The following is a 16,637-nucleotide window of genomic DNA, read 5'->3' on the forward strand; positions in this document are numbered from 1 at the left end:
ATTTTGTGATAGTCTTTGATATAAGGGAAAGCTCAGCAAGTACGTCTTCTTTTGTGATGATATTTTTTAGCATATGTATAATGCTAAGTTTGTGTGCATAGTGATGATTAGATGTAAAATGGAGGTAACGTCCAGTATCCGTAGGTTTACGATAGATTGTAAGTTTGATTTGTCCGTTATCTTGTTTTTTAACTAGTACATACAAAAAGGGTAATTGATGGTTGTTTTCCAATTCCAATATGAATTTAATTTTATGATGGAAAGAGTTTATTTTTTGGAGGAACTCATGTAAGGTATCTTCCTTGTCTTTCCAGATAATGAACACATCATCAACATATCTCCACCAGACTGATGGTTTTGGATTTATTTTTGCTAGGATGTCATTTTATAATTTTTCCATGAACAGATCTACACACGGTGGTGACAGAGGACTGCCCATGGCTAAGCTTTCTAGTTGTTCATATACTATATTGTTTACTTTAAAGTAGTTGGACTTGAGGCAGTGGCGGAAGAGATGCGTAATATCATTTGGAAAGAGGTCTTTTATAATCTCAATGACTTCCTCAACTGGTACGTTTGTGAACAAAGAGACCACCAATAATTGGATTCGCCGATAGTTCTTTGGCATGAAACTCTTAGATTGTAGTTTTCGATCTTAGAGTTTCGCATACTGGCTGTAAAATAATAAGGGATTTTTTTTTTATCCCCTTAATTTAATGTCTTTATTTCGTTTTAAGTTCAAAATTGCCTTCTTTTCTGAGGGTGTGATATTCTGTCTCAGTGGTTTTGCTGTAGAGAGGATGATTGTACCTTTGAATCTTATTTCATTTGCTATTGTCTCTGAGAGTGGAGAAAGACCTTTCTCAATGTTATATATGAAGTCTATTTTTGGGACCTGATTAGGAGCAATAGAAAAGTTAAAACCTTTTTTTAAAATTTCTGATTCTTGTTTTGAAAGACTGTAGTCCGAAAGGTTAAAAATATTAATGTAAAAGGTTATTAAGATCCTCTAAGGATAGCGTCGCTTTCTACAAATATGCAGGTGTTTACAGCATACCATGTACGTGTGGACTGACTTACATAGGCCAAACTTCACGAAGCCTAGAAATCCAAAAGAAAGAACATGTCGGAGATGTCAATAATAATAGAACTGACACATCAGGGTTAGCACATAATTTCTCAACTTCAAACCATTCAATAGATTAGGACAACAGCTCCATGCCATATATAGAAAAGGATTACAGATGTCGAACCTTTAAAGAAGCTGCAGTAGTCCTACAGACAGGAGATAACCTCAATAGAAACCAGGGAATGATATTAAAAGACATATGGAAAAACCTATTAAATTCATTAAGTTTAGCAGAACTAAATGAAGCGAAAAATTATAAAATATGACTTAATAACAATGACTAAGTCTTCACGCTCTATGCGTTTGATGTCACGCGTACTCTCCAATTTTTTTAACTGTTTTTTAAGTCGTTACTGCAGTCTTTGTTTTTGCATTTAATATTAGTATAACCTTTCTCGTCTTGATAAAGCCAGACAGACACAGCTGGTGAAATGGGTCAAAGATTATGAATAATTGTTTTATCAAAACCATGGTCTAATAAATCCAATATTATACATAATTTTTAACATACCATATGTTAGTTGCAACTCTGAAGCTTTCTAAATACATGACTGTCCAATAGGGAAGCAACATATATATATGCACACGACAAAGCTGGTTCCTGACAGCAGTTTCCACTCATGCAGACACATGTTAAAATGTGAGCAAATTTCACTAAATGGTAAATTTAATCCAGCAAAAGTTTGCAAACTCGATACACCTACTTCTTCACTAGCAATCAATATAATGAGCAGTGAAGGGGAGGAATGACAAGAGTAAATGATTTTGTGAAATAGGATGAAGATTAGCAAATTCAGAGTAGATACCAAACATTAAACAAATATACATTTCCCTATGCAGACAGATATAATGATAAATTATTGCAAACAGCCAGAATGCTACAACTTCACTATTCCAATAGCAATGAACAACTGGAGTAGAGTAGTTCATTATCACAGTCACACAAGATGATTAGTAGTCTGGTGTCTTTCTTGTTGCCTAAACTAAACCTATGGGATCTTCAATAATATGCATTACTTCAGATGCATGATTCATGAACAATCGACCTATTCAGTCAATCTCAATTCTCATGGTGTCTTCTCTTTTCTGTATATTACACACTTGCATATTCAAAATATTCACAGAATATGCATACCAGTGTTCTGTGAAGTTAGATAGCAGTCTTCTCTCTCCCTTTCTCAGATATATCATTAATAGCTTAACATCACTATGGGTATCTAATATCACAATGATAAGTCTGAAGTAAATAACTGAAATGTCATTAAAATATGACTGAATTTAATTAACTATACAATTAAAATTAAATATTTGCAATGCACTAGCATATTCAACTAAGTCAGATACATAAAAAGGAGGTGGGAGGAAAGCATGTAATCATACAACACTACCTGAGAATGGGACAGAACCGTTTTCATCTGTATATATAGATCTTCAAATTTCTGGGCATGCTGCAATATTTTTTCTGCCTGTTAAGGAAAAAAAAAGAAAAAGAAAAAAGTGAAACCATGTGAGAGGGGGGGGGGGGGAATAATAAAATCAATAAATATTATTTAAAAAAATTCAATGTAAAATGAATTTTATTATTTAATCTAGAATGTGTTATATGCAAATGCCTGATATATACAAAAGCAAAAGTTGATTAGGATATTAGATATAACTAAAATATGAAACATACAATAGTAACGACAGATAATGGATATTTTTTTAAATTACTGAAATTTCATCATGTTCAGTTTGAGGCATGTGGAAGTCCATTCTATTCTGATATAATCTTTCTTCAAGCTTAAACCGTGTGAAAACATTAATATAGCAGGAACAGTATCATATGTTTCTCTTCCATCCATCATTTTATATTTTATTGATATTTCTCAATTCCAAAATTTTGCTTTCATAAGTACATGACCAGGTATCTGAAAAAACCATGATATGACTATAACCTGCTGCACACATATATGGCAAGGGTTGACTGAGCAGATAGCATTTCAGCAGTTCAACCTAAAAGCTAGGGGTCACTGTTGTCATTGATAATTGTGAATGTCTTTAAAGTGGTAGATGAATTTCATCACTTGATGTACTACCCTGAAGTGGCTTGGAAAAGTAAGCCTCTAGAGCAAGGTTCCTAGCTTCGCTTAAACCAATGAATCATTATCTCTGTCACCCCGCCCTCAGAGTAGTAGCTTATCATGAACTTGCTTCTAGAACACTCAGTTTCTTTCCACTGTTTATTAAATAATGATGGAAGTGAATTATTGTGTGTTGCTTTAATCTGAAAAAGGTGAAAGCTACAATTTCATGAAATAAATATTCTTCCTATCAAATGTGTGTGTCTCTGGGGAATCTTTTAATATGAATTTATCATGCTTGAAAGTATTGAAATAATATATTTGATATTTATCACAAAATTAATATAAGAAAATGAGATCTAAAATCAGACAAAACTAAAACAAATGACATGTATTTTGATAAATGCACCTAAAAAAAAAAAAAAACAGTAACTTAAATAACACTGCAAGTGTGTGTTTTCTGGTGTTCAAACTTATAAGATGATTGTTACTCATCTTGTTACAGGAAATTAAAATGTAGAAGAGACAATAACAAAACTAATTTAATTATTACTTTCAACATTTGGTCAAAGATGTCATTTCAATGGAATTGGCATCATTCGGGGAAACAATACCATAGTTCAGATACGCACACACACAATAGTCCTGGGCCTGATTGAATGTTCTTTGCCAGTAGGTGGGTGAGAGTTTCCCACCTACTGCATATGTTGAGGTTAGGATAATTTGTGAGAGCAGAGGCAGATTCAAGGAGCAGTCTAATAATCCAGCAGTGCTCCATAATCCTGATGTTGGCTGTCTGGCCATAGTAGGAAAGGCTGAAGCTGTAAGGATACTCAGTAAATTCCCATAAAAATCCAATCCAGAGGTTGTGACTAGTCTTTAAAATAGGGGTAAAGGATGCTAATTTCTTGTGAGGTTTGAAGTTAATCACCACATTTTTTTTTTTTTTTTTGTAGGATCTTGGTTCAGAGGCACCATGGATATATGGGATGATGATGGGTTAATTGTAATCTACATCTGAAGTGGGGAAGATCATCGGGTGTTAATATTTTCTGAACTGGTGAATGTAGCTAAAATGGTTGAATTCAGAAGCAAGTGCAATGTCATAGGAGAAAATCATCTTTATCCTGCTGACCAGGATTTTTATAATGCCATACTGTTTTGATCGATGTGTTTACTGTGAATGAGCAGGCTTTCCATAGATGATGAAAGCCAAGGATCATCTAGTCATCATGTAATCAGGGTACATAGAATGGTAGTGTTGTCGTTGCTTTTTATTATAGCAAAGTATATCCTTGGATATTGCCTCTTCAAATGGAAAAGAATCCAAGACATGTGGCCAAATAGAAAACACAAGGTCTACATAGAGTGGCAAGATGGTGGGTCTAGTTGGGCAGAGTTTAAGGCACTCTTCTCAAATATCTCCATGAAGTAGTTAGTCAGAGGAGAAGAAAGTAAAATTTGTCTTACCAAATGAAATAGTCAGAATTCATGGTGAACTGAAACAGGACTGTGATATCAGGAGGAAATTCAAGTTGGATTAGATCAATGGTATCTTTAAGTAGAATATTGATAAATAATGAGATGTTAAAAGTGACCATTACATCAGTGCTGTGTAGGCTGATCCACTTTATATGTGAAGGGATGTTGCCAGTAATATGAGAGACAGAGCTTTGGTGTTAATGAGTGATTGGTGCATAGGTGGGTGAATCTATGCCATCTCAATTGGACATAACAGCACGTTTGGCAGCCCATATATATCTAGGGAAGAAGGTGGAGAATTATAAGGTTTGAATCTGTTGCAACTAACAGCCAGGAGGTGATATTTTTCAAAAATTTGTAAATTGTTTCAATCTTTGTGTAGATCAGTCTTTTTAAAAAGGCAGCGATTTTTTGCACGTTATGCAAAAAATCACATCTGCTTTTGTGATTATTTATTTATTTTTTTTTTTTTTTTCATGTTTGACTGTCTATTGGACAAGTTGCTTTTGGGAGATTTCACCTGTGTCAGCATTTTGGACACAATTTAGTCTAATATTGCTAGCAATACTGGTGGAAAGGTTGTAAATCCTCTCGCTTGATCTGTAGCAAAATCATTAGCAATTATATTTCTAGAAGTAACAGTGAAGTTCTGGCATGACTACAGCATTAATGGTGTATGTTCTGAGGGAAGTATAAGATAGGTTCCCCATGTTACTTTCAGACAGTTGTTGAGTTATGAGTTTTTTTGTTTTTTGTTTTTTACCAGGCTGACAAACTTTTGGATGTACCAACATTATTTTTTGGAATTCCCAGTCAGCAGATATGCAGGAGATGTCTAAAAGGATCACCAGAGGTCAATATTCAGTATGGGAATGAAATCTTCTGATGGCATAGGAATAGCTTCATTAGTGTCAGCAAGCAAAGTGTGTATGTGTTGCCAATTTGTTCTTTAAGTAGGCAAAGCTAGCTTATAAATGTGGAGTGCCTTCCTTGAGTGAAAGCAGTGTCTCAATTTACATGGAGATGACTTTGTTACCCCTACAATGTTTTAGAGAAGTCAGCCTGCTGAATTGTCTTGAAATTTTCAATTGCAACCCCTTGGAAGCTAGTGATTCTCTGTCAACTACTATAATTTTAGTGTTCAAACTTATAAGCTGATTGCAAATTTATTTATTACTTCCAAAATTGCACCATAATGAAATCAACATCATCAGTGGGGAAAAATACACTAGTACTATATTCATCATTCAATGTAACAGCAAATTTATGACTGACTGAGAAAACTAGTAGCTTCTTCTCTGAGTGCCTATTATGATAAATTTATAACCATGTAATCTTGATAAAGTTGCAATCTAAACATAGCATACTGTTAAGGATTTCAATTTTTTTTTTGTGCCCACTTTTTACTTTTCTAAATGCTTTTTCACTGCAACTTTCGAGATGTGATATAGGACAGACCACAGGTCAGCATTTAAATTATTTATCAATTCTTCTTGTAGAGAGCAATAGTTTACTTTGCTTGCATAAGAGTTGGAAAACATGCTCTTCAGCAAGCACAATGTGCTTTGGCCAAATGGAAATTTTCCTCAGAATAAAAAAAAAAAACCTAGATCAAATCTAAACCACAAAAGCAACATATCACATAAACTGTGGTAACAAAAGCTGATAAGAATAACACAACTGTTATTATGAATCTATAAGAATACAACAAAAATAAATAAAATGCAGAATTTTCTAGATGATAATTTTAAATTATAGATCAAGGTCCTACTGTCTCAAATCTGTGAAAAAAAGTTCAATTATAAGTTACTTCTTGGCACAAAGAAATCGTTAACAAATTTAATCCTTTTTTATGTTAAACCACCCCATATTTATGGGGCCCTTAAAACTCATAAATAATATACTTCCCATGCCCTATATTTGAGAGCATACAGTTCTACTTATAAACTTGCCCTGCAGTTAGCTAAGTCACTTGCTCTCCTCAAAGATAACTCCCAACTTTCTAAAAAAAATTCTGTTCATTTCAAATCTCTAGTAAATATCACATCCTTAAAATTTAGACATAATGGTTAGTTTTATATCCCATCCTTATTTATCAATGTACTACTAAGAGACAGTGAATTTAATATGGGCAATTCATCCCCCCCCCAATGTTTCTGAAATATTAATGGTGCTATAATGGCTCCCCCCCTCATTTGGCCAACTTTTACATGGAGCATTTTAAGAACAAGGAACTTAGCAACTTAAAAGGAACTTAAAACCTTTAGTCTAAAAGGTTTCAAAGTTTAACTGTAAGGCTATTTTATTTGCCATTTGGTCCCATGGACAAGATACTTTGAATTCTTCTGTAACTCACCAAAACAGCCAACACCTTAAAATACATTTCACATTAGAAAACAAATCAAATAATCAAAAAAATTGAGAGTTTTGTTAAACCAGACAATGCCCTAGATGGATAAATACAGTTGGGTAAGCTAAGTTCCAAACTGCTAACCCATCTTTGTTGACAGGATATCCCATGAGGATAACGCATGGACATTAGGTCAGCAGCCCTAGTCAGTTTCTCTGCATTTGCTTCATCATCTTTTAAATCATTATTTTCATATGAGCATTCTCGATGATTACTGGAGTATTCCTTTATACGGATTTATGCTAGAGAAATGTCAAAATATTAAATTAATTCCAAGTAATTTAGTATTTGTTCAAGAGTGCAAAATTTTACTTGCAGCTTGATCTAATAAAGAGCTATGAAGTACTCTTTCAATATATTTAAAATGAATAACGTTGGAGAAAGGAAGAATAAACCATCATGCATAATTTTCCTTTGGAAAAATCTGTTAACATCTGTTCAATACTTCTAATATGAAATTTGTATACATGGCTAGTGAATAATGAATGAACTACTAGGTTCTTCTTTTCTATCTAAAGGTGATGTTTAACCTGTTATATTGTTTGTCCTGGAAAGTAATCCCACATATAAAATATCATAAAGTACATTAATGCCACAGGTAGGTTTTAGGATTAACTAATCCAGAAACTCTTAAGAGACCAAAATATGAAGCTTTTTTAAACTATTTGAGCTCCTAAAAGCATACACAAACATCCATGACAGCACTGAGATTCACATAATCTATTAGTTGAGGAGTGGAAGTGCAATTCACTAGCAAATCAGACCAGTCAGAAAAAATATACTGGTTTCCATAAATTAAGGAGCAAAGAGAAAAATCATGATAACTCAAAAATTGTATGATGCCTATTTAATGCAATTTGGTGAAAAGCAGTATGAAATGAGATGTGAAAGAAACACCCACAAAAATTGTAAATAAATAGTTCAATTCAGTAACAAGTGGGTATATGAAGACAATGGTCAAAAACAAGATTGCCATATTGACTCAATAAGGAATGTGGTCACCCCCCCCCTTCACAGCAATAGTGCCCACAATGATGTTTTATACTGTTCATAATGGTGTCCAGAAGCTCAGTTGATAATAACAATCACTGCTCCTGCAAAGCTTTCCTAAATTTGTCAAGTTTTTTTTTTTTTTTTGCATGTGTGTGGAGGGAGGAGGGGTGAGAGCAGCAACATATCTACCTAGAGCACTGGACACATGCTCAAAGGATTAAGATCAGGAGACCTAGCTGGTCAGTGCATACATATGATAGTCTCTTGTAGAAGATATTGGTCCACAAGCCTCATTTGATGAGAACAAGCATTATTGTCTTGTAGGATATGTCTCCCCTATTGCTTGCAAAGAGATAAACATAGGGATCCAGGACCTTGTTTCTCTAAGTCACAGCAATTATGTGATGTTTTATATTATGTGCTAGGAAGCACATAATAGCTCAGTGGGTTCACCCAATGAGTTTCCTCCCCCAAACTACCAAATCAGAGCATGCTCAGTATTGCTTTATAGAGTAAATCACGACTTGCCTGTAAACAACACCAACTCTCACTAGTCTTGGGTCTAGTCTGACCTCACATTCTCTAGTTGATTTGGGGTAGCACTCTTGTTTCAGCAAGTAAATAATTGGAGATAGTGATCATCCTCTGCAGTTGTAGCACATGGCCTTCCTTCACTGTATCTTCAGGATACTGTTTGTGACTGCTGGAATTGGTTCTACAGTTGTGAACCACAGAACAACATACATGCAACCATCTTATTTCTGCCTGACTTTGGCCAGCCTCTAGTCTTATGATGCTTGGATAAAGGATGAAACCAAGAATATAATTTCTTGGCATCTTTAATTTAAAGATGGAAGAATATTTAACAAAATCCATTTAGTCATATAGCTCTGGCAAAAGGTTTGGCCCAGTTTTCCACATATTCTAGAAAGTATCACAGAAAGTGTAGACATTTTCAGTAAATTCAACTTCTCTGATGACAATATCCTCTATCAGATGATTCATGAGATCCAGACAACATATGTAAAAAATGTTGCTCCTTTCTACTGAGCATTTGTTCTGTCAGTGTAATCAGTTCTTGTGTCACTTCACTGCCACAAGTCCTCTCATTCAATCTTTCTGATTATGTTATTACACATTTTGAGTTGGCTGTGAATGAACTTGAACCAAAGACAAAACTATGCTCTATTAAAAAAATTCCTGAAGTATTTGGGACTTTTATCTTGTGACAGAAAATATGAATTGATACCATCAAACATTTCAATCATTCTTTCCATACAAAGTTGCATGGAAAGCCATCTCATCTTATCTTCACATTTCCTGAAACTTGCTTGTATTCCACTTCAACAAAATTTCAGAAAGATTTAAGTACCTCAACTTTAATAACCAAAACAAGAAAAAATGTTGAAACACTGTTAATAACAGTTTCCATATCAACTGGCAATATATCAACACTTGTTTACAAATATTATGCATAACACGTGTAGAACAGCCTACTCAAAAGATGTTAATTTTCATGTTTCATGCTTAACTTATGAAAGACATTATTGTGTAAAAATCTGCTGCAAAAGAATAAATTTTGTATAATGAACACATCGAGTTTTTACAGTTAGGCAGAACCCAAAACACCTGTAAATAGTCTTTTCTCTTAACATTTAGTATTGTATGTAACATGTGTACAGTCCAACAGGAATTAACTATCTCTTTGAACAAAAGATGCAAAACTTTCAAGGCTAAGGGAAACGCTCTACAGTCAGAATGGCGTTTGAAATTTTGTTTACAAGTTCAACCCTAAGTGACCTCAAGGTCGATGCAAAAAGGGGGCGGCAAAATTCAAACGGATGTTCTGCTGGCTGACTTGAGATTAGAACACGAAGAAAGGGCTTGTCGAAGGTTCCAGAACCAGGAATCATATGACAACGTAAGGGGTTAGCATAAGTGCACGGGGTTTAGAAAACTGAACCCAGGGTCTCGAAACTGATGAAATAAGATGGGACTTCCAGAGACACAGGAGTTTTTATTGCACAGAGAAGAAATGAGCATACGAGGAGATGATGTGATAGAAAGCCTGAGAGCGATGTTCTGACGTGTCAAAGAGGAAGTCATGCCGCGAGACGTCATTTAGCCCAGAAGCATAGATGACCTGGGGACAAATTGGCTGAGGAGCAACCGAACTTGTCTATGAGCCGTTCCGCTTATCTAAGTCCATGAAGGCCCTGACAATTCGCGACCGTTCGCCGGTGTACTAACACTCCGATGAATCGTCATCCACATCCCCCGAGCCAACCTGATGAATGGCCATTATCCCAAGGACCTGAAGGAGGAGAGATCCAAAATGCGAGACGAAGAAAAGGAAACATAGGAAGTCGCAGCCAACGGAAATGGAGAGTGCAAGTTAAAATATAGTTTTATTTAGACTGTGTGACGCTATAAGAATAGGTCGTAGAACTGGAAAAATGCATGTAAGAGGGACATTAATAGCCAGAATAACTTTTAGAGACTTGTTCTGTCTGAATTTTGATGATTGCATCTAAGAAAGAGTATAGCTAAATCCTAGGAAATATTTTGGGTTATGATTTTTATCTAACGCCTGTATATAATCTTGTGTGAATTTTCTTAACTAAATTTATAATATGTTATACTAATCATAACATGTCCTTAAAGCCGATTATTCAAGTATTAAGATGTTTGTTAATGATATTTCTTTAAGCTAGATAGATAACATGATGTGTGCCTTGTATTAATTGAAGAGAGATATATGCAGGTATTAAGAAGTTTGTTAAATGATAATTCTTTAAGCTAGATAGATAATATGATGTGTGCCTTGTATTAATTGAAGAGAGATATATGCAGGTATTGAGAAGTTTATTAATGATAATTCTTTAAGCTAGATAGATAACATGATGGGGAACGTATAAAATTAAGTGCCAAGAATATTACACTACCGCAGCATCCCCAGGATATGTAAGTAAGGAAACAACAATATATTACAATTGTTGCTTTTCTTCACAATCCAACTGAAGTTTGTGTTGCCATTGTCACCGCAAAATGCTATCATCTTGTTGGTTAATTTATATATCTCCAATATGGACAGAACGTAATCCACTGATATCTCGGATGTTTCTCCTATGAGATTTTGGAATTCCAACAATTTCACATGTAATCATAGGTATAAAATACCTCACCAAAACTGAGACCAGATTCAGGCTTGAGTGATATTACGAATCTACCATAACAGATACATGTTTGCCTCATAACTTATCACTTCACAAAATGCAAAAGGAGCCAGTACATTCAGAAGTATACTTTCATATGGAAATCTGAGAATAAGTTTATGATATTCTCATAAGTTTATAAGAATATAATGGCAGATGTGCAATTGCTCCCCTAATGCAACCAACCACTCTGAGTTCTAATTTCCTCTCCTTAAAAATTGACTTTCTCCAGTCCCACTTTCCCAACAGTGAAATCATTCTCCTAGGAGATTTTAATGTCCACAACACCAACTGGCTTTCCTCCTCCAGCTGTACAGATCTTGCATGCAGAGATGCTGAAACATCTGGCCATCACTAATGACCTTACACAAATAGTTCAGATGTCAACCAGAATACCTGATAACCCACACCACTCTCCAAATACCTAGATCTCTTCCTGACCAATGACCCTTCCAAATATACAGTAGATGTAGAGCCCCCCCCCCCCCCCAGGTAATTCTGACCACAACCTAGTGCTCATCTCCTCTCCCATTCAACGTATACACAGCCATTCCCATACAAGAGTAGTTTGGCATTATAACAGTGCCAAGTGGGACAGCCTCTGCAATTTTTATGCCTCATTCCCATCGTTAGACTATTGCTTCCGACCTGCCAACCCAAATACATGCACCAAACTTATAACCAAAGTAATCCTCACTGGCATAGAAATATACATTCCCCACAGTACTCTGATCTGTCATTCCCTAACTAAATCCTAGTTTTCCGAAAGATGCACCAAGGCTGTACAAATGAAAAACCAAACATACCATTATTGGCTCAAATCAAGAACTCGATCTCCTTTAGAGTTTATACCCAAGCCTGAAATAAATGCAAAAAAAACAATCAATGCTTCCAAAACAGAGTTCAAAAGAGCAAAAAGCAGGAAATTAGCAGCATGTCCAAACAGCAGCTGAGCCTTTTAATATCTCGCCAAAGCAGTTGGTCGTAACTTCTGCCCAAAACTGTTCCCACTCCCAATCATACCCAGATAGCTCCATTGCATCATCACCTACAGAAAAGGCCAATCTCCTGGCCTCACACTTTGCTTCCAATGCATGCATAACTGACAATGGCAAATGTCCCCAACCATTCCAGATGCCCAACATACACTGCCCACTATATCCTTTTGCCAGACAGAGATCAGTAAAACACTGTCCAAATTAGACACAAAAAAGTCTCCTGGCCCCTGGTGGCATTCCTCCAATTGTCCTGAAGGTTTGTGCACCAGAACTGACTCCTGTCCTATGTCGCCTATATACTGTCTTACTCCACTGGTATCTATCATAGCCTGGAAATTGACCTATATTCAACCCATTCCCAAGAAGAGCAACAAGTCACTGCTGTCCAACTACTGCCCCATCTTGCTCACCTCAGTCCTGTCCAAAATAATGGAAAAATTCATCAATTCCCAACTCCTACACTACCTTGAAGCTACTGTGTAATAAATGGCTGCCAGTATGGATTCTGTTGCTGCCAATCAACAGGAGATCTACTGACATATGTCACCTCTGGACAAATGCCATGGAGAAGTTTGGCAAATCTTACGTGGTTGCACTTGATATCTCCAAGGCATTTGACCGGGTCTGGCACAAGGGCTTACTGAGTAAGCTGCCATCATTTGGGCTATCTCAAGACCTCTATAGTTGGATTGCCAGCTTTCTGTCTGGATGCACACTATGTGTGGTGGTGGATGGTTCCTTATCCTCGCCCCATTCAAGGTGCTGTCCTATCACCAACCCTCTTCCTACTATATATCAATGACCTACTTCAGCTTACCTCCAATCCAATACACAGTTTTTGCAGACGACAGCATATTGCACTCCTCCCTTTCTTATGATAAACCTTACTCCACTCACCCCAACCTATAGAACATCAACCACCACTGCCCTTAATTCTGATCTCGAAGCCGTCCTCCAATGGGGTTCAGATAGCCTAGTCAATTTCAATATTGTCTTATTTCTCATAAAAAGGAACCATTTACTCCCAGTATTATTTTTGACAACACCCAAATTTCCAGACAATTTGAGATTTCCCTTCTTGGAATTATCCTGACATGATTCAAGCCTCTCCTGGCATAAACACATAACAACCATTGCATCCTCAGCTTCTAAAAAACTAGGATCTCTTTTGCTCAAGACGTTACTTCATCCCTGAACAGCTGCTAACCTTATACAAATCACAAATCAGCCCAACTATTGAGTACTACTCTCACGTATGAGATTGTGGCCCCCAAAATGCTCAACTCAATAGAGAGGAGAGCAATCAGACTTATTAATGACCCATCTCTTAACAACTCACTCCCCCACTTTCGCAGAGACGATCGGTCTCTGCATTATATGTATTCTACAAATATTTCCATGGAAAATGTTCATCTGAAATAGAATCAACAATTCCCCCACTTAGTACTAAGCTCATTGGAACACGTGCAGCTGCTGTTCAACATCCCTTCACGGTGCACCTTGAAACTCAAAGAACAAGTTTCTTTTCCTTCTCCTTCATCCTGCAACTGCTGGGCTGCAGAACAGTCATGTTCCCCAGGGAATATGATATGCAGTCATTCAAATCAAATGTGAACAAGTACCTTCTTTCCCAACCCACCACTCGGGTATGGGCTCAACATAAAAAAAAATCCACTGATCTAAATGAATGGTTGTGTGTGGTTATACTATGGAAAGCTAGAAAATCCTTCTTGTGCAGTAAAACATTTTTGTTCACTATTTATATCTTGTTGTTTTGTCACGAAGAGATTAGTTTTATGGCTTGCACATTTTACTGTAACTGCTTCTTTTTAGCATTGTGCTGTGTAATATTGGAACCACTATGTTAATAGAAAATTCAGCTCTACAAATAATGCAGAAAATTTTACCATCCACGTTAACTTTCAGTTAGGAAAGGGAACTTTTGTTTCAATGTGTCCCTGAAACTTTCAATGGACATCTCACAACCTATTTTCAACAAACTACATTTATAATTAATTACTAAACCCTTCAAAATAATGTTAAAGAGTTTACACCACAAACAACATACCAATAATTTAAAAAACACCAAAGAAAATACTAGAATTCATTTGCATGCGTGTATCGCCCTGGCAATGCTACAAAAAAAAAGTCAAGTTTCATGTGCATTATAATGTCAACGGTGAAAACTAACATATGGAAAGTCATCTGAATCACATCTGGATTACATTAACATTCATTGGAAATAGGATAAATCTGATTACTATTTGGCACAAATTGCACAGTTATGTTAGAGTTGATGAAAGTTTATAAAAATCAGAAAGTTTTCATGAAAATAAGAAAAATAAAACACATCTATAAAACAGGATATTTGTCATCCAGTCTGCATTTTCTCAGGACAATAAATCAGTGGCTGAAAAGTGGTCAATCTTTCTTTTTTTCGGGGGGGGGGGGTAATAATGGCACAAGGACAGCTATGGTCATACTGCACCAAAAACATGTAATAAGGGGCTTATATAGATCTAAAAATCATACATACACCCTCTGTCAAAAAGAAACCGAACTTTTCGAAAATAGAAGAAACTAGTGGCGCTGCCTGTTGCATCTTTTTGCTGGCAAAAGCGGCAACCTTCATTAGTGTTGTGTCAACTGTTTATGACATTTGTTTCATTAGAAGCCGAGTTATAGTGCCAAGAGTGACAGTGTGTTTTGACGAACGGTCGGAAAATTCCTGGAGTTTCAAACAGAGAGCTGCGATTGACTTTTGTGTTAAACTTGGTAAAAGTTTCACTGAAATGCATCAAATGCTTCAAAAAGCATACGGTGATGAATGCTTATCCCATACTCAAGTTTACAAGTGGTTTAAGTGATTTCAAAATGGTCATGAGATGCTTGAGGATGACGAAAAGCCAGGCCGTCCAAAAACTGGACTGAGTGAAGTTGACATCCAAAGAGTGCATGATTTCATCAAAGAAAACCCAAAATCGTCCATAAAATTGATTGAAGATGAATTGGCGATTCCAAAGTCAATAGTACGGAACATTTTGACTGAGAGTTTGGGCCTTCGTAAATTGAATTCGTGATTTGTTCCCCACAAGTTGACTGATGACCAAAAAATGTATCGAATTGCACGCTGCAAGGACCTCATTAAAACTGCTTGTAAGGACGCAAACTTCCTTGAAACGATCGTTACTGGTGATAAAATGTGGTGTTTTGAGTATGAGCCCTAAGCAAAGTGCCAGAGTGCTGAGTGGAAACCACCAGAAGAGGGACATCAAAAAAAGTTGCTTAGAGAAGTCAAAAGTAAAGACAATGCTGATTTGCTTCTACGATTATAAGGGCAATTCATTATCCACAAAGAATTCGTTCTGCCTGGCCAAACGGTCAATGGTGAGTTTATCTCAAAGTTTTGAAGTGATTGATAGCAAGAATTCGTTGTGTACGGCATGAATATCGTGATGCAAAAGTGACCAGCTGCCTGCATCACGATATTCATGCCATACACAACGAAAACTATCTCATTGTTCCAACATCGTGAGATAGTTTTAGAGCAAAAACCAAGTTTGTGCATTGGATCACTTGCAGTATTCACCTGATTTAGCACCCTGTGACTTCTTTCTCTTCCCCCCGACTTCATTTGCTGATGAAAAGAAAGCGATACGACACCACTGAAAATGTTCAAGCGGCAGTAACTATGACCCTCAACAGTATTCCAAAAACAATATAAAAAACTCATTTAACGAATTAATTCACCATGCCAAACACTCTATCGAAGCTGAGGGAGAGTATATTGATTGAAATAAATTATTTAAATAATTATAATTGGCCTGTGTTTTATTTTCTATCAAAAGTTCGGTTTCTTTTTGGACAGAGGGTATATAAAAGTCAAAATGAACAAAAATCATAAATGAAACAATTCTTAGAAGTATACTATTTAATAAATAAGTAAGACAACATAAAAACAGTGCAGAAAAAACAAATGTAAAAGATGAGTATAAAACAGATATAAAATATAAAAAGATTTAAAACTATTATTTAAATAAATGATTTAAAACTATTTTATTAAGAAATATCTAATATTTTAAGATATAAAAAAAAAATGCTTCCCAAGTTTAAGGCAGTCTCATGCACTCAAATTTGATGAGGTTTGGAAAGTTTTTCAGCGCTGAGGCAGATTCAAGGAATAGTCATATACAAAATTTGTACAAGTAAGAATCTCATTGGACTCCCTCTTCTTGGTTATAGAAGTAGAAGAGGGCAGTTCCCACTCAAACTTGAAAGATTTGGCTAGTTAAGATTTTGGTTAAAAAAAGAGAGAAATTCCATCTAAGACTAAAATTATGTAAGTCT

At 35.9% G+C, this 16,637-nt stretch overlaps 1 protein-coding gene across 1 annotated transcript in view; it reads right to left on the reverse strand.

Annotated features, from left to right (window-relative positions):
- LOC150103050 (uncharacterized) overlaps positions 1 to 16,637 on the reverse strand; it is a 320,792-nt gene that overhangs the window by 100,841 nt on the left and 203,314 nt on the right. Inside the window, exon 12 of the mRNA XM_090397384.1 lies at positions 2,518 to 2,595. Within this exon, the coding sequence (XP_090253510.1) occupies positions 2,518 to 2,595 (78 nt within the window). The remainder of the gene's footprint in view (positions 1 to 2,517; positions 2,596 to 16,637) is intronic.

This window comes from Typopeltis vanoorti, chromosome 9 (genome assembly GCF_054136105.1).
Source record: "Typopeltis vanoorti isolate ZY-2024b chromosome 9, IOZ_Tvanoo_1.0, whole genome shotgun sequence".
Taxonomy (NCBI): Eukaryota; Metazoa; Arthropoda; class Arachnida; order Uropygi; family Thelyphonidae; genus Typopeltis; species Typopeltis vanoorti.